General features: G+C 38.1%; 1 protein-coding gene across 7 annotated transcripts in view; it reads left to right on the forward strand.

Moving 5' to 3' along the window:
• Window positions 1–270: 270 nt before the first annotated feature.
• Window positions 271–22576, forward strand: part of TCF12 (transcription factor 12) — a 174612-nt gene continuing 152306 nt past the window's right edge. For 3 of the 7 annotated variants that reach the window (XM_032990141.2, XM_042803708.1, XM_042803709.1), the window contains exons 1-3: window positions 272–454; window positions 1635–1734; window positions 2582–2654. In XM_032990141.2, the coding sequence (XP_032846032.1) occupies window positions 1660–1734; window positions 2582–2654 (148 nt within the window). In that variant the 5' untranslated portion in view covers window positions 272–454; window positions 1635–1659. Of the gene's footprint in view, window positions 455–1143; window positions 1261–1634; window positions 1735–2581; window positions 2655–22576 lie in introns of those variants that run through there. The other 4 variants (XM_042803706.1, XM_042803704.1, XM_032990139.2 and 1 more) reach the window with 4 other exon arrangements.

Here is a 22576-nt window from a genome sequence, read left to right on the forward strand (position 1 = left end):
GTGTTGGGGGTGCCCGTTGCGGTGTCCCCAAGCGGGCCGGGGACCGTGGGGTCCCGCTCCTTCCCACGCCACCGCCGGCCGGGGCGGTGCGGACGGCCCCCGCCGCTATCCCCCGGCGCCGAGCCCGGGGGTGCAGCGGGGGCCGGGGTGCCTCGAAGGGGCGCCCGCGGGGCTCCCGCCAGCGCGGCGGCACCTCCCGCCCGCCCCCGGCCGGGAGCGGCGCGGCACATCAAGAGTTAAGGCCGCGGCGGCGCTCGGCGCGGAGGGATACGGAGCCGGAGCCGTGAACGTGGTGCTGAGGCTCTGTAAGCAAAAAAATGTCTGCCTGAGGGAAACCCACAAGTTCCTTCCAGTGGGGGGGGGTGGGGGGAGCGCTCGGCTCGTCGCCTCCCACCCAGCCCGCGGCCCGCCTGCCGGCCCGGCCCTGGTCACCGGAGCGTCCGGGGGGCAGCAGGTAAGTGCGGGCGGCGGGGGGCCGGGAGAAGTTAGAAGAGAGCGGTGGGGGGAGGGAAGCGGCGGCCGAGCGCTCGCAGGGGCAGAGGCGGCAGCGCGGGGCCGCGGCGGGGAGGCCGAGGAGGCGCTGTTGGGGAGCCCGAGGGGCGGCAGCCGGGGCCGGGCGGCGGGGCGTGCGGGCGGCGTGCCGGGGGCTCTGCCGAGCGGCGGCGGGGCGGGCCGCGGACCCTGGGCGGACCGCGGCGCCCGGCCCCGGGCAGGAGCGAGTCCCGCGGGCCGCTCTCGGGACGCGCGGTACTGGCCGCACGGCTCCCCCGCGCTCAGAAAGGATCGCGGCGGCCGCAGCCCGGCCCCAGCGCGCCGGGCGGATCCGAAACTTGGCGGGGAGCGCGGCTGCGGCAGCGCGCCCGCCGCTCCCCCGCGGCGCCCGCCGGGCACAAGGGAAGGCGCGGACCCCGCCGCCCCTCCTTCTAGCCTCCCCCCCCCCCCCCCTCCACCCCGGGTGTCCCCCCCCGCCGCGCGCGCGCACGTCCCCTTCCCTCCCCCCCCCCGCCGCACGCGCATTCCACCCCACCCCCTCAGCCCACCCTTCCCCTCCCGTGGCGGCGCGCGCGCCCGGCCCCGCGCCGTGTGTGCGCGTGCGGTGCGCGGGGGCGGCTCCCGCCCCGCCGCGGTCCCGAGCGCGGAGCGGCGGTCGCGACCCGAGGGAGGGTGGGTGAGGAAGGCGGCGGGCGGCGATGCCGGGGCAGAGATGGCTCTGCTGAGGCACATCCAGCCCTGCTTGTCAGCCCCATTGTTGCCGAGACAGTGAGTCACTTAATCTCTCGCTAATTCTCCGGACTTCGCTGGGCCGCGGCTGTTTATTTGCTTTCGCTTGCCCGGGGGGGGGAGGACCCAATTCTGGCGGCAGCGGCCCCGCCGCAGCGCGACTGTGCCTTGCTCGAGGTGGGGGAGAAGTGGCATGAGGGAGAGCGGGCAGCCTGAGGAAACTTGAGGAGAGTTGGTTAGTGTGGGGAAGCCGACTCCGTCAGTCCGCCCGGCAGCCGGAGCCTCCCTTGGGGTTCCCCCGCCCCCGCCGCGGGTACCGCGGCCCTTCTTCGCCGGGGGCCGGTTTCCCAGTGTCGGGGTCGGCACCAGCCCCCTGGTGCGGTACTGCCTGTGCCCCTCTCCCTGTGCCCCAGAAGGTGATCGGAGGAGCGGAGGAAGATGAATTCCCAGCAGCAGAGGATGGCAGCTATAGGAACCGACAAGGAACTGAGCGACTTGCTGGACTTCAGCGCGGTAGGATATTCTCCGAGGTCTTCTCGTGACTTCTGCGCGGTAAAGCGAGCTGAGGAGTAGGGGCAGCAGCGCGCAGGGCTTGGCTGGGGCTGTCTCCGCCAAGTCGGACACCTGAACTTTGATGTAATGTCTAGACTTCCAGATTTAATACTGTAATACCAGCTGGGTCAATTGGTTTAACTGGTTAAAATCAGGCTGACCCACTGATGGTATAATCTAATAATTAACATTTGTTAAGCTGGCATGTGGCACTGGTACTTTGGCTTTTTTTTTTTTTAATTTATATATATATATATATATATATATATTAAACAAACCAACAGGAAATGTAATGCCCGTAATTAGCAGAGGTTATTCACTGATAGTTTTGGCTTAGCAAATGATGGGTATTTTCTATGTGATTCTTCTCTTTTAACAGATGTTGAAAAGGTGCTTGATTTATAAATATAATAGAAAACTACTGCCTCTCAAAAGCTGTCTTTATCCAGTGACTTTAAGCTCAGAGATCAGTAAGAAACATATTTTGAGTTGCAAAATTTAAGATACAAAACTATTCTAAGCTGCCATAGTAGTAGTAGCAAGTCTCTTTTTAATATTAGTTTTTTTAAAGTTGTCTGTTGTATTCAGGTAGGAAAAAAATTTTAGTGGTATTAATAAATTGCAAGGAGTACTTCAGCTTATTGGTTTTATGGGTCTAAACATTCATCTTACCTTTTGTTTATTTTCTAGCAGAAAAAGGAAGCAAATAATTGCTTCCTAATAACTTTTTTTTTTTTTAAGTTTACATTAATAGTTATTCACAGAGTTTCAAAGGCAATTTAAATACATCTTTTTTCTTGTTTTGCAGATGTTTTCTCCACCTGTTAATAGTGGGAAAACCAGACCAACTACGCTAGGAAGCAGCCAGTTCAGTGGATCAGGTAGGAAGTTCATGTCTCTAGGTCGTGATGTTTTAGCGTAGTCTTTACGTGCTCGAAGGATGTTAGTCTTTTATTTGTACACATTATCATAAGATATTCAGATTAATTAAAGAGGTGCTGTTTTGATCTTATATTATAACACATTTTGTTAACTTTAACCAGTTTCCCTCTATATGGCTTAGACTACTTGTCCCAGTACAGTGAAGGATCTCTAGTCATACTGACATGCAAGTTGTCTGTTTATCTGTTATGTTAAAAATGAGTGGCTTCTTGGTTTTTATTTGTTTGATAAAATCAAACCTACCTGTTCAATTGAAGTATTTCCTAACCCATGTTTGAAATGGGTAAATGTTTAAGTAAAATGCCACATAATGAAATACTCCTGACTCAAGCATATATTTTGAAATGCAGTTCTTCAAGAAAATCACAGAATGGTTTGGGTTGGAAGGGACCTTAAAGATCACCTAGTTCCAACCCCCTACCACGGACAGGGCCCCCTTCCCCCAGCCCAGGTTGCTCCAAGCCCCGTCCAACCTGGTCTGGAACCCTCCCAGGGAGGGGGCAGCCACAGCTTCCACAAGATGTAAGGCAAATACAGTTTTTTAGTACTGTGTAGTTCTCAAAGTCTGGACAACTAGAATTCTTTCATGTTGAACTTTTGTCTGTGCACCTGGAAACCAGGTAACTGTATCTACATATTGCATGTATTTTGTGGCTTCAGTGTCTTTTCATTGAGGTCCATCTACCTAATGGCTCTTTCCAGAGACCGTTAAGCGGAGTCACTTTTTGATAATGTGCTTTGTTCTTTTTTTATGTATGCTTATTTTTTGTGAATATGATTAAGTGATATTTTTGTTTCTATGAACATAACAAAGAGATGTTTGTGTTTTTAGTTGAAATTAATGAAAATAAATTGTTAGAATACCAGTAGAGGAGTGAAGTAGTTGCTTGAAGTTGTGCAGTAGCATCGCCTGTTTGACTCTTATGTTGTCAGAGCTGTAACTTAAGAGTCTGAACGCCACCTTACATTTTGGTGACAAATTGGATTTTTTGTTTTTAAAAGCATCTCAAAACTTCTAAATTGTATAATTTTATGACCTCTTCAGAGACTATCTTCCACATTTAATTTAATGAAAATATGTAGCAAATGTTATAATGTATTGAAAAAGCATTTCCCTTTTTCTCTCCTGAAATGTGTAACTGTTTTTCTTTTGCTCTTTGAAAGTACATCAAGTTTAAATTATTTGCAATAGTAAGATAGCAAATCGATATACAAGGTAGTTAATTTTTTTTTTTTTTTTTTTAATACAAATATTCAAGACAGTTGTTTCTCAAAAACATGTTTTAAGAGTCATCCAGGCAGCTAAAATTTACTGTGGGGAGCACAACCTGAGCATCTCGTCCTCCTTTTATCTTGGTTTTCCTGAATGAGTAGAATAATTTTCTGTTGAATAATAAAGCTTTAATTTTTACTTTAGCTCTTAGAGCAGTCTTATGTGATGCAGCTTGCCCTGTTAGTGGGTGATGTTTCCCCTTTTTTCCTTGGTTGGCACAGAAAAAGAGAAAGTGCCAGACGACAGCTTTTTGGGAAAAATAGCATTATTTACTCCTTGAATTTATTTACAAATATGGTATTTTATCATATAGATACCAATCCTGAGCAGTACACTGCAGCTGTCAAACAAGCTACAAGCTACAACCTCAACTGAATTCCCCTTGGAAAAGATAATGATACAGAGTTGTGGGTTTTAACTCAAAACATATCTAGTTGCAAAGATTTACTGGTTAGTGGGATTATATGCCTGAATTCTTGTAATGTTATGATCTAAAGCTTGACCTAGGGGGATTTCTCAGCAGGAGTGAGAGGTGACAAACTTCTATATTAGTTGTGTTCTGACTCAGTGTTAAGTGCTGTAGAAAGACTGTGTTAAGGTCATTCTCAAATATACGCGTTTACTTTCTAGCGCTCTGATTTAATTGTGATCTTGCTTTAATTCCAAGTATTCTGTAAACCATGTTTGGAAAGTGTTGGTGGTTTTATTTTTTTTTTTTCTTTTACTGCTAGAGGCCACTTTTTAAAGAGAAACACAAAAAGAGGAGGTATTTATTAATTTGAGCTATCTAGTACCAAAAAGCACAGTAGTTGTAGAAAAGTACTTTTTTTTTTCTTTGCCATCAAAATCACAGAGTCTCTGTAAGAGGTAGCATCATTCTATATTCAATCACAGAAGTGAAGCTTGCTTCAGTATTTTTCCCGTTCAACTCAGTTGTTTTATTTTTCTGTGTCTTTACAAGCATACTAAAGGAAAGTGTTTTCCTTTTCTTAGTTGGAATAAGAACATATTTATTGTTTGTTATTAGAGAGCTGCCTTTTTCTCATTTAAAATGAAAACAAACAAATCTGAAAACACCTTCCCTTCCCCACTTAACCTACCAGTGATTCAAGATGCAGCCTGATGGCTCCCATTAAATAGGTGAAAATCAACTGCTTGTCTGCATGGCTGTATTTCTGGGAAATCTGATTTATAGGGAAGGAATGCTCATGATGTGTTTTCCTTATCACCTCCCAGGTCCCCAGTTTAAAAAGACAAATTAGTTGCTGTTTAAGAATGGTTTTGTTTGTTTTTCAGGTGTGGCTTTGTGAAATGTTGGCAATACTAGGGTGTATGTTATTAATTCTGATTTAACAAGCTCGATCTGGTATAATTCTGCAGTATTTCTGTTGATTATGCTCAAAAATACATGTATAGTTGGGTTGCATAAATAGAACAGCTAATATGACTGATATCTATAACTTGTAAGAAAATACTGTCAGGGATTAATATATGAACATTGTGTTTTGATTAAAAGATAGCTGAAGTCTGGTGTTGGGGCAAGCTTACTTTATACAGGTCAATCAGTTCCGAATGAAAGCTGCAGATGAAATAAGTGAACTAATCAGATATACCGTAGTATCTTTTGACAGTAAGTCGTGTAAGCTGCTGATAAAGTCATATAACTTGGTTAGACTACTGGTGAAAATAAACATATTGGGAAAGTAACCTGATATGTAAGTCAGTGAGTTAAGCCACAAAATATTCCCTGTCATACCTGTTGTAATTACTTCTTGTTTAAAATAGAACTTCTCATTCTTTTCTCCCCCCAGACCAACTTGTGAAGATAAGCTATTTCTGCCTTACAAATCATAGAAGAAAGCAAAGATCAGAGATATGTGCTGTTGGGCTTTTTAGTCTGGCTTTTTTTCAATTCTATTTAAAATTAAAATTTTCTGTGTTGCTACTATGGTTAACTGCAGTGTTATGATATACAGTGAAATTTTACTACATTTTGCTGTCAAAAGCACAAAAGGTATGCCAATGTAAACCTGGATGGTTACCAATTTTACCCAGTGTCCTTTATTATAGTAACTCCATTAAGACCCAGTCACAATATTCATATGCCTGCCATAGGCAATAACAGAGCAATTTTCCTATGATTCCCAGTAGGTTTGATCTCAATTTCAAAATTTCCTGTGATTGAAATTTTTTATTCTCAGGTGTGGTACCCTAAAATTTTTTTTTTTTTTTTTTCCTTTTGCAAAGAACTTCAATGTTCAGGAATAATATATCTGACACAGTATTTTCCTATGTGGCTTACTGTCTTGGATTTTTGCAGCCTCCTTACTGTACCAATAGCATTATTTTTGCATGTGGTTGTGCATGTGCATATGTGAGGTATCAGTCAGAAAGCTGAAGTAAGAGAATGTGGATGTCTAATAGAAAACAAAGTATTAAGAGGTACAGTTCAAGAGCTAAGCTGTCAAAATATGACACTTCTCTTGCCTGTGAGATTCTTCAGAAGCTCATGAAAAATAAGTACACACATTTGTGTGTGGACAACTCTGGGCACAAATCTTGTGTACCTGGGCATTCCTCATACTAGACCTATATGCAGAAAATATTTTGAATATATCTGTTCAGATATTCCTTTGTATCGGTTTGGTTCACTCTCATGCAAATTCCCACTTTTGCTACACTGAAGTACTGAGTTTGTAAGGAATGGATTGGGATAGGCCACTAATTAGTGGCTTGATACAAAGACCGTTTAACTTGATAGCCTGTCATTAACCTGAGTGTCCCTAAATTAGGACCATGTGTCTTGAGGCTGGACACAATGGCAGTTCTTTAGCAGGTCTATTAAGTGCCAAACAGTGGTTCCAAAATTAGGAAAACCTCACTTGATTACTGTTTGTCAGTCCCTTAAATTATTATTTCCTTTTTAGTTTTGTATCAGCAGTGCTTTGTTAAACAAACAAACCCTAACAAAAACGCCTGGGAGAGTTACCTGGATGGGCAATGTTTTAAATACTGCTTCATTAATCTACAGCAAGTGTTGAAGAGAAAAAGCACTCTTAACTGGCAGCCAAATCACAGCCACAGAGAAAACTGCAGAAAGATGAGACTTTTAATGTATACAAATTAGTGTTCCTAACCTTTCAAAATACATTATTTTTTCTTCTTTTTATCAGAACTGTGATTCCTAGAGAAGAATCAGTTCTCTGATTTCATTCTATGTGTGTTTCTAGTACAGTCTGTCATTCAGGTGTAGGAAATTCCTAGTGCCTGCTCCTAGTCCCTGAATTAAGCAATTGATGGGATGTCTTGTCTAGTCCTACAATGTGTTAGGTCATGACAAACTCTTTTAAACATTTAAATCACCCACCCCCTGCCCCCCCACCCACCCCCCCACCCCACTCCCCCCCCCAAAAAAAAAATCCCAAACCAAACAAAAAACCAATGAACAAGCAAACTGGAAGGCCTATATTCCAGGAATTTTATCTGTATTTCTGGCTTTGTCACCCAAAATACATTATGATCCTGTATGTTTCTGTTTGCTGTTCAAAAGAAAAGCTTATTGTGTGTTAAATGCCAGAAACCTAGGTTGGCCTGTGAAAATAGATTTTTTTTTATTATTATTATTTTTAATATCTAGTTTGTCCTCTAGCTCCACTAAAAGTGAACCAGCAAATGTGGTAACCTGGTATTTCATTGTGGGTCTGAGGAATGCTCAATTCCTTTCTCTCTTGAAGAGCCTGGGAGGAGTTGTAGAAGCCTTGTGCTTGAAAGCAGAAGGGTATCCATAGCTTCTTTCCCCTCTTAGTTTTTTGTAGGGGAGAACCATGGATTATCCTTCAAATGGTCCACATGCAAGTGAGATGAAGATTTCAGTCTGGATCACTCACCTATTGCATTTAGAAACCTAGATGGGTAATACAGTGCTAGTAAATACGTGAGACTGCAGCTTGCAGGTTGGCAGCCTCGGTCTCACTGCTGGTGTATCTTTTCCTCCTCCCCTTCCCTTGCATTTGGAAAGATAAATTATCAGACACTTACTCCATGAACAGTCTCGAAAAGTACAGCATATAAAAGGGCTAAGTAACTGCTTCCATATTCCTGTTTAATAAAGAGGAGGGGAAACAAAGTGTTGGATAAATGGTGGGAACTGATAACCCAACTTTAAAGCAGATGGTCTCTTGCAAGGTCATGTGGATATTGAGGTTTTTGTGGGGGAAGAAAAAAAGGGAGACAAGGAAAAGTTACTGGAACATCTAGGTGTTCTAAATCTGGCTTGGTGAACAGGCAAGTAGGTGTTCATTCATCATTTATTGCTGTTGGCTGTGGTTTTGAGGTGATGATTTGAACCCATCACCTCAAATGAGTACTGTCACTTAAGGTGATGGTATGAACCTTGTGTCAATTGGTCTAAAGTTCCTTGCTGTCTTCCAAATAGCTAATTTTAGAACTTTTAGTAGTATTTGGCCTGTCTTCTATTTAGAGATACTCTTGACACTGTTAATAAGGGGAACTGTAATTTTTGCTGTATTGGCATGTAGAAGGCATTAATTCAAAAACTTAATCTCATATTTCCAGCAATTAATTTTCCCTGAGTGAGAGCAGCAATGTGATCACTGTGTTTACAGGCAGAGCATCTAACCTCCAATCCCTATATAAATGCTGTACTGTCTCACGACACAAGGAAGATCTTTGCAGTGCTATTTCTGGCTGGCTTCAGGAGGTCTGGAGTTGCAGTAGTGCCTTGTCCTTTCCTGATGTGGAATTACCCAGGATGGGGTACCTCCCACCACCACCCTCTACCCCAGCCAGAAGCTCTTTGATCTGCCATATTTTTCTGATCTGCTGTAAGTGGTGAAGAGTATTCAGATGTTTTGGAGAGTGGTCTTAATGGCATGTGGGAAGGAATATGATTTGAAATTGCGTGTTGCTATATTTTTGGATTTACCCAGAGAGCAGTATTGATATAAATGCAAACATGAGGACTAAAGGTTCAGATGAAGTGAAGGAAGAATACTAAAAAGAGACTGAGGAGAAATTGCATGTTATCTGAGGAATTAAGTTTCTCTGAAGAGAAGTATAAATGAGATGCTTATGTATTTGTGTGTCCTTTAGTGAGAGCTGAACTTGTCATCAGTCCCTTAAGTACTGTAGAACTTTTGTTATATCTGTAGTGCTTGCTAAGGTTTGGGGTTTTTGATGTTATTTGTTTGTGGTTTTTTTTTTTGGTCTTTGGTTAGGGAATTTCACATTAAAAGCTTGTCATTCATACATACATGCCAAAGTTCCTCTGCCCCTCACTTCTTTCCAGCTGTCACACAAAGAGGACTTAACCCCTTAGTCATTTTGATATCAAGTTGGTATGACAGCTGCTTGTCTTGGATAATTCTACTTTATCCATAGCTGAGCCTATAGGTAGTGTTATATGAATTTCTGTTAATCTACTATATACTGTAGTATAAACTTAGTAAACTGTATTTTTTTTAAGTTGCTAATGGTATAGTGTAATTTTTCATAGTTGAAAATTACGTTTATGAACAGAAGGATGTTTAAGGCACTAATATAATACCATATCATTTGGTAAGACTGGTGTTTGTGGAGACTGTTTTTAAAGTGGCACATGCATAGCTTGAGTAGTTTACTAGACCTCTTGAGCTGACTTCTCTTGATCATGGAGATGCAGTTCTTTTTTTTGGTACTCTAACATTGAAGGATTATGTTTTTGGGGAATAGTATTGAGCATTTCTGGAAGTTTTATAAAATATATTCAATTACCTATAGAGCCAGTTGTAATCTATTTTATATAATAAATGTCTTCTATCTTAAATTTCCTTCAAAATAAATATTAGTTTATCAAATTTAAAAATTCAGTTTCAGTAAATTACTAGAGTAAAGTATGTTCTCCAAAAAGCTTTTTTTAGAGGCATTGTCTAATTTAATGCATTAGCACCTCTTCAGAAGTATATATAGCAGAACTTGAGTAGTTTTATGCTCTCCTATGAGGAAGTCACTAAATTTAAATAGTAAGTAAAGAAATAAGAAAAGGCACTGTTTTCTTCTGCATGTGAATTATTTGATGGAGATTGTTAATGAATACTCATAACTAGTTTTAAATTGTGTATACACATTTATCACTTTTTTTTTGGTTATTAAGAATTGATAGAAAAGGGTAAAAGTATTATTATTACATCATATGCCTAATTATCATTTTAAGGACAGGAAATGTTTTCTTTTAATCTCTGTTTTTTTCTATCTTTTGTAGTGATAGCCACTCCTTCAATTTTGGATTTTTTTATTAATATGAAAGTCTAGAAGTCACCAGTTATATTGTATACCTCGACCTGATGATCTGGAAGTAGTTGTGGACTTTTTAAATACTACAATGCATTATTCAGTAGTGGTTGTAGGGGCAAGGCTTTTTTTCTATTATGAGTCTAAGATGAGATAATGTTAATTTTTTTTTTAATGTCTTGAATGAATGCCTTGTTTTTTTCATTTGTAAAACAAGGCTGTGTTTGTAAACACAACATTCAAAAACATAAAGGACATACTTTTTGGTGAAGATGTTAACTGAATACCAAGAATGATCCGAAAGAGCAGCTTTTGTTGTATGTAATAATATCTCACTGTCTTTAGAGGATAATAAGGCTAAAATGTACCAAATCAATCTTTAGGACTTTGTTAGATTCTTTGTGTATGCTAGGAATGTGATTTATTTTTTTTTTTTTTTTTTTTTAAAGAAGGAGCTGAAACTGCTTTAAATAAAATAAACTTTATGTTCTTACTGATATAATGTGGAAAAATCTCACTTGATCACATCAAAATAATTGTTGTTGGTGTTTTAAAGAAGTGCTTGGGATAGAAGGTGAAAGAGGAAGAGACTTAATGAAAAAGATTTGCTTCACAGTCATGTTAGTAGGGTAATGCTGTCTAGGAATGCTAGTAAAACCTTAGCATAAAACTAGGGTTTATCTTGGACAGGGAAATTGTACACTTCCATATTAGTGCTATGGAAAACTTCAAAAACTGCTGAAGAATTGCATTTTAAAAAGAAGATAAAAAGCACATTTCTGGTATCACACACAATTTCTCTTTATTGGTAGGTGGAAAATAGGTGGATATTTTTTACATACAGCTGACAGTTTTTAATTATTTTTTTTTTTTCTGAAGTCTTATTTATTGCTCCTGATCTTCTACAGAGGTTGCCTACATTGTTTCTTTGTAAGCTTGTGAGATATTGATGTTATACTTTTCAAGCTGTCTTTGTTTGGTATAGCAGACTACCAGTTGTAGCTGCAGAAACGGTAGTGTATCTGTCTTTATCAGGTTGATAGTTCTGTCGAGTAACTTGCTTGTGAACCACTTGCATTCACTGTTCTGCTTGCCTTTGTGTGAAAAAAATTGCTGGAAGCAGTTTGTGCCTTGTCTCTGGAAGAGCTTTTTACTGCTCATGAAGATGAAGCAGTGGTAATGTGGAGAAACTTAACTTAGGCTGGGTTGGAGTTTTATATAGAAGTGTATTCTGACCCTTGATTTGTGAAAATTACATTTTAGACTGTATTTTTTTCCTGGTTTTAAATATGAAGATGAATAGGCAGAACTAGTTATTAGAAAAACAGACCTAGCAAAACAAAATCCAAATTTGGTCATTTCTAGTTGTGTACATTTTGCAGTTAAAATACCAGTGAATATCAGACTATGGATGTTCATGTTCTGTGTATTAAATGAAATTGAGTTTAAACCAAAGTTTACCCTTAATTCAATATAAACAAGAACTTGGTCTGTAGCATTACCCGGTGTGTGTATTTATTCTGTTTAGAGTATGACTATACAGTATGAAATACATTGCTAATTTTAATATGTATATCATTGTTTTTGGAGAGTGAATTGTTTTATAGTCCTCCTGTTGTTTTCTGGTTTTACAGACAAAACCTTTAGGGTATTGAGTGATTCCAAGTCTTACCGAAAATAAAAACTGAATGTACGTTGTTGTTTTTTGTACATACTATCTGCATTTTTTACATATATCTAAAAGTCCAAAATAAACTTTTTTTACTTGAATGAGGCAATAAAAAGGGAACTAGATAGAAGATTGTGAAACATAAAACTTACTGAGTGTGATTCATACCTATTAGCATACAGTGTGTGAGAAAAATGTAGAGACCTTAATTTAAAACACTGCTTTGCAAACTTGGTTTCTCTAGTTTTGTTGGAAAATATGTTTAAAGCCTAAAAGATATAGATAAATCCATGATGAAGTAATTGAATTTAGCATTTTGCATGCTGCAGGGCTGCCTTGTAACAAAATATCTCATGAACTTTCTACTGTGTTACATTAGTGTTAGTAGGATGCTGTGGAGATAAATATACTTCAGAAAATCCTAAAGTATTTTTAGTCTTCCATAGAGGAATGGAATTCACTGTTTATATTTTTATTTTTCGTTTATTTGAATGCAAGATACTATTGTTTTGGTGTTATCCCAAGGTGAAATGATTAAACCAGACAGCTTTGCTTGTAGGACAAACATTTTTTTTATATTGTGGTGTTTCGATCATTTTCAATGAGACACCTATCCTGTTCCAGTTTCTTTATGCAGCAACTTCATGAGTCATAATCCTTGCAAAAGAACACAGCTTAAAATAATCACTGATTGTTTCTTTGCAATTCTGTTCACTGCCCACTGCAAATAAACAAGAGCAGAAATGACAATATCATTTAATCCTTTAATGTTTGCTTTTGACGTGCAAAACATTCTCTTGTAATAGAGAAGTAATCCATAAGGAGGGTAGCTGCTCTTTCATCTTCCTGAATGCTAAATGAAGTCAAGGCTTTTATGAGGAGATGGTGATTTAATGAAGATGACCGAGTTTTGGAGTAATGAAAAGCTTTTGTATATTTCTAAAAAAGATGTCTGGTGCTTACTACTGCAGAGTTCAAATGACTGTATTTTGTAGTATGTCTTTGCAAGATTAGTGCCTGTGATGCCTAGATGCAAGGAGTTTGAATGGTATGGTAAATAAAAAATTTTCACCTTAGTTTGATTTTATAAAAGAAGTGTACATCTCTGCTGCCACTTTATGAGTATAAATGCATGTGAAGTCTGACGTGTTCTCTGCTCTGTGTAATGCTTTTATTTTGGTAACCTTGAAAATATCTGATACCGTATTCCCTTGCCAGAGGACAGTAATAAGCACACAAAGAAAGGAGCATGAACTTTGTCAATATTACTTACGACAGGAATATCTGAATTAGATGTTTTTCTTGCAAGTAATTATAAAATGCTGAATGTAAGAAGCGCCTCAATTAAAAAAACCAACCAACCAACCAACCAAACAAAAAAAAAACCAAACAAAAAAACCCACCAAAAACCACAAACAAAAAAAACCTCAAACCAAAAACCACCATACAAAAAAACCTAAAACACATCCCCAGACCCCAGTAAAAACACTACCAAACAAAAACCCCTGTCTTTTTTTCCCCTTTCAGTTGTTCATTTAATTTGTTCATTTGTAATGTTTGTTTGAATACTCTGTAATATTACTACTTGCAAAGCAAGCTAGATAAAACTTGATGCTTCAAAAGGAAGCAGAGAGAGGCTTTAAATGATGGGAGACTATATCGTCTCCAGAACATACTCTCCCAACATTCTCTCAGGCCTTTATGAATCAGCAAAAGGACCTTTTATTTTTCCGTCCTTGTAAGTAAAGCCATTTAAAGTGGGAAGTAGTCAACTTCTATAAAAGTTAATTTAGTCTTTTTTCTTCCACTGAGATTTTAAAGAAGGCTGTGATTCTTTGCAAGAAGTTTCTACTTCTATGTTAGTCTTCAGTATATGAGCACTGTTCAGTACAACCAGAAGTAATCTTAAAGGTTGCTAAACTATTTTAGGGTTGCCAGGAACGTGAAGAATGCAACCGCATTGTTACATTTCTCATTATGTTACAAGGAAGTTATATCTGACCAACTGGGGTGAATGAACTTAGGTGAGCAACAGCAGGCTGGGTTTTGTCTACTTTTTAAAACCTGTCATGTAACTTAAATTTCCTTTTTATTCTTTTTAATGACTTCAATTATTGGCTGGTGCTTATGTAGTAGTATACAAACTATTTCAAGAGCAATAGATATGGCATGGATGGTTAAAACTCTACGTGTTAGGTGAATAAATATCAAGACGTGCCAAGGTTGTGCATTTGTGAATATGTTTAAGGATAGGAGGTGAAGTGTTGTGAGAGATTGCTTGCTTGCCTTTTTTTTTTTTGAGTGATGCAGTAAAACCAGAGTTAATATTTGTGCATGTCTGTTATACTCATTAAATACACTTTATTTTTAAGATACTTGTTGAGTACTGAATAATGATTTCAATCATATTCTTGTATACTATGTACTACTACTTCCTTTTCCCCATCCTGTTAGGGGAAACTGGTATCAGAGAAGAGGTAAATGCCTGCATATGGAGATGCTGTGTTATACAATTTATACTCTCTTCTAATAGTTATATTCCTTGTGGCCTTTGAATAGTCTGTATTTGTTTTATAAAATAAATGGCATTTTTTTCTCCTAGATGCAGCAGTTTATTGATAGGTGATCTAAGTGCTCTCTGAACTATCATCAAAAAAACCTGTTTTGTATCTTACATGTCTGCAAGTCAAAACTGGTATGTATATGACAGTGTGACTTGTGCTGCAGTGAGGAATCAGTCGGAGTTTGGCCATCTTTCATGTATGTGTCATAGGTTGTCTCCGAATTGCATACTGGAGAACATGCTGTTGCCATAGCAATGAAAGTCCTTTTGAAGGCAGGATTCTTGGCAGAGCTGTTGCATCTCCTAAAGTGCTTGGTGCATTGATCTCAAAGTACCTTGTCAGTATTAGCACATAGCTGTGGTGAAAAGAGTGGGAAGTATAGATTTCTTTAAAATATATTATTTTTCTTTTTTTCAGAGCTAATTGTTGGTTGAACACCCTGTTCATAAAGCTATAGCTTTTTAAAATCTAACCCTAGGAACAATTCTTATATTTAACATAATTAACTTGAATGCATGAAAGATTTAAATGTTATAACAGCTAACTAGTGTTTATTGCAAAACTATCACTTCAATAGTTTCCTACAGTACTTGCTCCTTTTAGTACTTGGAGAATATATTTTTAGAGAGTTTCATCCATGATTTTGTTACTGCAAACCAGTTGTGAAAATACACTGCTTTATTCATAATACTTTTCAACTTGATGTTTTCCTTTTTTTCTAAGTAAAATTTACATTACAGAACCATAAATGTGATACTACTAGGGGAGAATTACTTGTGGAAATGTATAGTTCTGTATTTATTTGGGAAATACACTTTATGTAGGATCCCTTTTTCAGCAAACACAGCTAGATTTTTTTGTGTAATTATTTCCTGTGCAGAGTGTGATTTGGTTACCAAATTAAGAAAAGGCTGTGAATTTCTTGTGTCCTATCAGATATAATTTTTTTTTGATAAGTGAGTTTTTCTTGCCCAGAATGAAGTATAGGAGAGACAACTTGTATAGCACACATACTCTAGACAACATCCATTTCTATGTGTGTTGTGAGGATGGAATTGATTCATTTTTTCTTTATTTAAAAAGATCAAATAATTTTCAAACTGAAGGATATAAAGAAATAGTGAAAACTCTCTAAGTCAGGAGACAATTAATGTGATTAATACTGTAGAGCATATTCTTTCATGTGGACTGGGATTTCCATGTTTAAGTGATTCTTTGTTACTGAAAAAGCCTCTGAAGAGAACAATTTTGAAGTTACCCATATAGCTTGCCCCATCCGTTGCAGCTTTTTATATAACATAGTCTTTAGCTTTATCACTTTCTCTGAAACAGTAGATATAGATGAGAATTAAACCAACACTTTATTCTTTTTTCTTCTTCCCAGTAAAATTAAGGAAGAATGAAATAATTAATACTTAATTTGTACTTGAACTTTGTCTGCTGTAGCAGTTGTGTGCGTGTGCCATACTAGTGATCTTTGGCCTGTGTTTTGTATTTCAATCCCTGTCCTCTCTTGCCCCTCTCTCGGAGGAGGGGAGAAGCTTAGCTTCAGGTTGACTTGGCCTTGGGAGCTGTTACTGAGCTGCTGCTCTAAGCGGTTTAGGCAGGACTTGTTACTTAGAGTTTCTACATGTGTTGGTCAAACCTGGATAGACAAGTCGTGGTGTAAGTGACCTTGGCATGGTGACCAAGGAGAGGTCAGCATTGATTACACTGAGAGCGTGAACCAAGGGAATTAGACTCTGCAAGGTGTCTGCTTGTCGTTTTCCCTTTTTAAGCAAATTTAATGCTGCATCAGCGGACATGTGTACTGAAGCTCTCTAGATATCCTTGGGAACGAACACAACATTCAAAACTGAACTCAATTATTCCTCTAACTGTTTTGCCAGTTGGTCTCAAGTCACATTTGGGGAAAAAAGGGTATTTCACTATTCCAACAAAAGTTCTATTTATGTGTCCTTTTAGCCTTTGAGTCAATTAATAGTGATTGAGTAGGCACTGGTTTTGGGATTGTGGCAATAGGTTCACTGAAATACATTGAGATAAGCTCATTGTGTTCTGAATATGTAAGTGTGTATTAATATTGGCCTGGTTTCATCAGGCTTAGCAGTGATAGCATTTAAAATGAATTTAGTATGAGAAGTTAGGTATTTGTCTTTTAAAATTCTGATTCTGAAAGAATTTTATACTTGGATGACTGATCCTAAAATTAAATGCGCAGCTCATGTAATTCACTGAACAAGCTTTCATCTTGTTATATTAAATACTTTTCATTATCCTCTGGTTTTATTTCCATCTATGCTACTGTTTTATCAGATCCATTAAATTATAGGGATATGGAATACTGAATTATGAACAAAATATATATTATCAAAATGTGAAATTTTTTTGTCTTAATGACTTTTAAAATGAAAACTCGTATCTAGAAAATCACTAGAAATAGCAAATTCCTAGGTATTATTATTACTCACTTGATACTTAGTGGTGTTATTTTTGTAATTTAAATAAGCTAGAGCAGGCATTAATACCTCCATCAAAAATTTTCGCCAAGATTGTATTATTCCATAATGAAGAAAGGTTAATCTTGAGTTTTAAAGGACATAGTGAAGAGACAAGATTTCTGTTCATAGCTTGCTGCGTAGTTTCTGCGTCCTTTTGAAGAACTGCCTTTTTTTTTTCCCCCCATCTATTTTCTGGTTTCCTCAGCTGTAAAATGAGGGCTAGTGTTCACAGTGTAGAAGAGGCAGTAAATGTTTAACTTCCTCAGTTCCTCAGGGAAATGGTGGGCTTGGAATGGATTAATAGGAATAACTTCATATGATCTAAGCAGAGCTAAATTAGCTTGCATATTTTCAGTGTTAATATTCACTTCCTCCATTTGTACATAATTTCTATGTCTCTGCTTGTTTAATTCAGTATTTTACTTATGTTGATAAAGTTTTGGGGTTTGTCTTTTTCAATTCAGTTCTTACTGTATCTACTATAGAATTTTTGAAATATAAGTTCTGTTATTTTAAAATGTGGAAATGCAAATTTCAGTCTAGGACTCTTAGCAGTGTTCTAGAAACTACTTCAGCACACCTTCACAGTTTACATACACTTTTCATTTCTGTAAATTTTATTTGACTCTAATCCCAGTAACAAAGTGCAGATAACTATATTTGCCTAAATTTCTTCAGGGAAGAAAATTACTAGTCTAAAAAGGTTTCTTGATACATAAACAGAAAACAGCCCTGTCCATAGCTATTCTTTGTATTTAATGGATTAAATTCACTTTGACAGCTGGATATATGTACCAGCGTCTAGCCTATGGCCATGATCTAATAATCATGGATATGGTAACAAGTCGTCTAAAAAGATTCAGTAATCAAGTGGTTTTTTTGACAAAACCTACACTGACTGAAACAAGAAATGAGGCTGTTAAATGTGACTGCATTTGCTACTGTGCTTGTATTTTGAATACTTAATAAATACCCTTTGGGATGTCGTAGATAGAACCTATCTTAACAGAGATGGAAAAGCTAATTGTGCTACAACAGCATGTGTTTTAAAGTTATGAAACAAATTTGATCTAATCTAATGATCACGAAGAACTTAGTTTCAAAACATTAATTTCTGCTTCCCCTGAAGTGCTTTTTAACTTGTTTATTTTTTCTGTCATAAAAATAGTTGTATACCCTTAAATAGAGCCTTTTGTGAAATACATGATTCAAAAAAATTCTGGTATTCTGGTATGCGAGGGGAAGTTTAAGAAGTACTGCTGAGTAAATATATGTCAAAGAGGAAGGCTCGAAGCACTACAGATATTTTGAAAGCAAATACTTTACATACTAACGGTGTGCTTTGGTCTCAATTACATTTGACTAGTAAAACCAACACTATGTAAATATCCTTTAAGAGAAAAACAATGCCTTGGCCCTTGAACAATCCTTTGTAATGCGAAATTCAACTAGTGTATTTTGCCAAACTAGAGTGTGATGACTGTTGTTTTATATTTGGTTTTAGCTTTTGGGAAAAAATAACAAACTGCTTTTTGTTCTGTAAGCTTCAGTAAAAGCAACCAAGTTGGGATAAAAACAGGTGTTCCAAAAATTGGAACTTTGTTCTCTCTTCTTTTACTTCAAATAGAATTTCTGATATAGTTAGCAGGAACAATGTTTTAGAAAACACTGAAAGGGGAGAGGCTGTGAACCAATTTAAGGAATTAAACATTCCTTTAGGGAAGGTGAATTAACCGTTTCCATTTACCTCATTTTATAGGTTACATTTCAGTAACTTGTGAATGTGACACTTGTGAGGCTTTTTTTTTTTTTTTTTTAAAATCACATCTACTTTCTCATCTTTTTGTAGTTCAGGTGATTTGAGGTACTTATTTTTAAACTTCACAGCAGCTTTTATGAGAAGTAGGATGTTTGCACTGAAGGTAGTATTTAGGGAGACACAGAAAGCTGGGGAAATCAGGATGTAGAAGTATCTTCCAGGGGAGCCCAGAAGATTGATCCCGTTGAAACTGTTAGCATGGGAAGGTTATTTGTTTTTCCATGTGCCTGATGTGCAAGGAACTTTAGGGATTCTTACACTTCATTTGATGTTAATGTACAAGGTATATGTTTGATCCTTCACTGTTTTGTTATTGTAGATAGATGTCTTCTCCAATTTCTTGAAGAGTATTTGTCTGAGTTAAGTGGTAATGAAACAGAGTATGAAAGAAACTTCAATATTTATTTTGGCAGGACTATGTTATGCAAAAACTCAGAACAAAGCGTAGGAGCATCAACATTTATAAAGAGTAGCATTCAACTTTGAAGCTGGGAAATAAAGAACTGTACTACTTTGCCCTTGGCGTTCTTCATGCAGATGGCCACGTCCATTCCCATGTGCTTACCACTGTCCACAACCAGGTTTCTGTTACTGGTTTCAGTAGTTGGGAATGTCTTTGTTCTGGCCTTGTTGTGGAGTACTCCTCAATTTCTGAATTAATTCTTTTTAATATGAAGTTATTTCCCAATTCTAAGGAAAAATAAAGACAATCTGTTAAAGAATGATTCAATTTTATAACAGCTCATGGTGCTGCTTCTAATAGTAAATATTAATGTCATAATTAAAACTTTCTGAATATAATTGTCATTGGGAAGCAAGAAAAACAGTAAGGATAACTTCTTTTGCACAGGGTAGATTTGAATTTGTCTGGATGTTCCACTGATGTTTAATAATTCTTAAATTTTCTTTGGATATTAGTGTTGCCCTGGACTTGCTTTCATCCATGTCATTAATATAGTTAACCCCTTCTTAGGTGTGTGTGACGCCTCCAGGCATTTGTACAATCTGAACCAAATGAATGCCAGTCCTGAACTGAATTCTGTGTTGTTTTTCACTTTCAGTTAATCTTTGTAACATGTCTTGATGAACAAAATGCCCAGGGACAATTCAGTAACTTTCCCTCTCATTGCTGTTCCTGGTGCTGTGAGTTTTTTTGATCAAGTGATGTCTTGCAAAAGTGATGCTTTTTTTTTGTGTTTGTGTACAAGAAAAGCATACATGATATGTGAAATGGTATGGCCATAATTAATAAGAATAGTGACTGTATTCTGAAATATATTTTGATTTGCTTTTACTGTATGTGTATTCTTTCAGATTGCCTCAAATGAGGATTATCATAATCACTTCTGAGCAGTTTCAAATCTTTTTCCTTTTAAAAATCACTTCTCTTAAAGTTTCTTCTCACGTGTATTTCTGGAGTGTACAACTGAAAATGTAATTGGGAGGCACAGCAGTGTGTGCAGTGACCCCTGAAACAGCACCAGATTTAGTGTTTTGAGACTTTGCATTCTCATGGGGCTACAAATAAGCTTTTAAATGTTTTTGGACTGCTTTTTTCCTCTGAAGCCTCATGAGTGATTGATTTTATATGCAGACAGATTAAAAAAAAAAATTATTTGTTTCCAGCCCTTTTGGAAATGATCTTTGAAATACATAATATATAGAACTAATTGACGTGCATCTGGAATTACACTATTGAGAATGATATTATTTCTTCTCAGGAAGTTTGTTGAACTTACTCAGATGAAATTTAACAAGATAGGGAATGACTTAATTTCTCTGAAGAATGGTACCTTTTCTTTGACAATCTTGAGCACCTTTGATGAAATGAAAATTTGGTACCTGTGTCTCTTGTCTGAGGACTGTGCCTTTTTTGTTTTCCTTTTTCTAAAACAAAACCAAAAACCAACTTAAAATGTAAAACACACTTACACTTGTCAAATACCATGCTGTGTTCTGTAACAGTAGTAGTAATGAACAAACTGGAAGTGAAAAAGTACTAGCGGTATCTGGTATCCTGCTTCTGTCAGAACTGAAATACTGTCCGCCTTTCCTCCTTGATCCTGCTCTGTCGCAGTACTCAAATGGGCTGAGGCTGTGATGTGGGTTGCTGAATCTTTAATTTTGATATAATCTCACTTCTCAGGGAAAGTAATTTCTCCCTTTTCCTTTATCCAGAACATCTTTAGTCTTTGTGTTTTGACTGTCATCTCAGTGAGCATTTGCTGATTTGGTGAAATGTGTTGATTTTTGTCAACTTTGTCACTTTCCACTTACATACGTTCGGGGGGCTTTTATCTTCTCTTAAATTCTGCCAGGTAATCTAGTGTCAGTATTTTGTTTTCACATACAGTTATTCAATTTTATCACATCATCTTAGAACATTGTATCCTTCTTAATCACTTTAGAAGTTTGCTTTTTTCTTGCTGGTCACTTTTACTTTGGTAGTCTTGTGATGTTTTTCTTAAGCACTTTTTGAATTCTTTATTCTGACCTTAAATGAATTGATAAAGTATGTCCAGTTAGTATTTATTTTGTCCATTTCTCCAGATTTTAGATTAATTTACATTTATCTCAGTTCAGTAAAAGATGTAACTTCAGACCAGTGAACATGTCAGTGATATTATCTGCACAATTAAAAGCCAAGCACTTATTTATGTACCTGGTTTAGTTGGGGGGTTTAATTTGAATCATGTATAGACTGCAAAGTAAGTGGTTATATTAAAGCTCCTACAAGACTAAGAAGTCTATACTTAATATAATACATTTAAAGTAGTGCTATTACCTTTATAGGACAGTCTATTACTGTTGGAATCGGGTTTATATAGTGGATTAACAATCCTGTACTATGTCTGTATTGAAGCCAATTGTGTGTTGGCAATTTTTACTCTTCTCTTTATATGCTTTGTATCTAAATTCACATGGTCTAAGCCATTTTGGGACTACTGTTTTGTATTTTAATTATCGTTGTACTGTAACTTTTTCTGTTGAGGAAAGGTAAATGTGTGGACTTATGCAAAGGGTGTCAATGAACAGAAGTTATTGGCATAATGGCGCTAATTGTGCAAATAAGTCGTCTGTTGCTGTCCCACAGTGAACAAGCCTTTACTTAAGTGGCCTGTCTGGTTTTCTTCCTGCCCACGACTGATAGGAGTCAAGCTGGCTGAAAGCCATTTGCTTGTACAGCTAGCACTGCGCACGCCGTGGGACTTGGTTGTGGTTTACTTTCTGCAGTGAACAAACTCATTCTGCTCTTACTGCCAGCCTGGGTTTGATAGCAGAAAGAGACTGTCAGGGCTTGGCTGTTCAGAGGGAAAGAGCTCAAACAGGATGCTAAGATTTTTTAGGGGGGTGTGAAAATTTAGGTTCAGAAACTTTAGTCATCTGCCTATGCATGACTCTGTTCTAATGGCTCAGGACAATGCCAGTTATTTGGAAGTTGCTGCCTCGGATCTTTTGTGTTTGTTCAGTAGTCATTCGCTCTTTTACAAGATTATTTGTAGGGAAGTAGAACTCCAAGAGAGGTGTGCTTTTCGGGCCTGTAAATGGTTCCCTGTTGCCTTTTGGACATGCATGTGGCCTGATACTGGAAGTGCCTTGCAGATGCCTGGGGATGGGGTAGTGTGCAAGGAGAGAGCTGCCTCTGTTCTTAAAGTACACTCTTCTCAGCGGGCCTCTAATGTACTACTTCAAGTTGGAGCTCTGTTTTAATATGACTGTTCAAGTGTTCCTAAGTTGGATATAACA

The sequence above is a fragment of the Tyto alba genome, unplaced genomic scaffold, assembly GCF_018691265.1.
Source record: "Tyto alba isolate M040663 unplaced genomic scaffold, T.alba_DEE_v4.0 Super-Scaffold_41, whole genome shotgun sequence".
Classification (NCBI taxonomy): domain Eukaryota; kingdom Metazoa; phylum Chordata; class Aves; order Strigiformes; family Tytonidae; genus Tyto; species Tyto alba.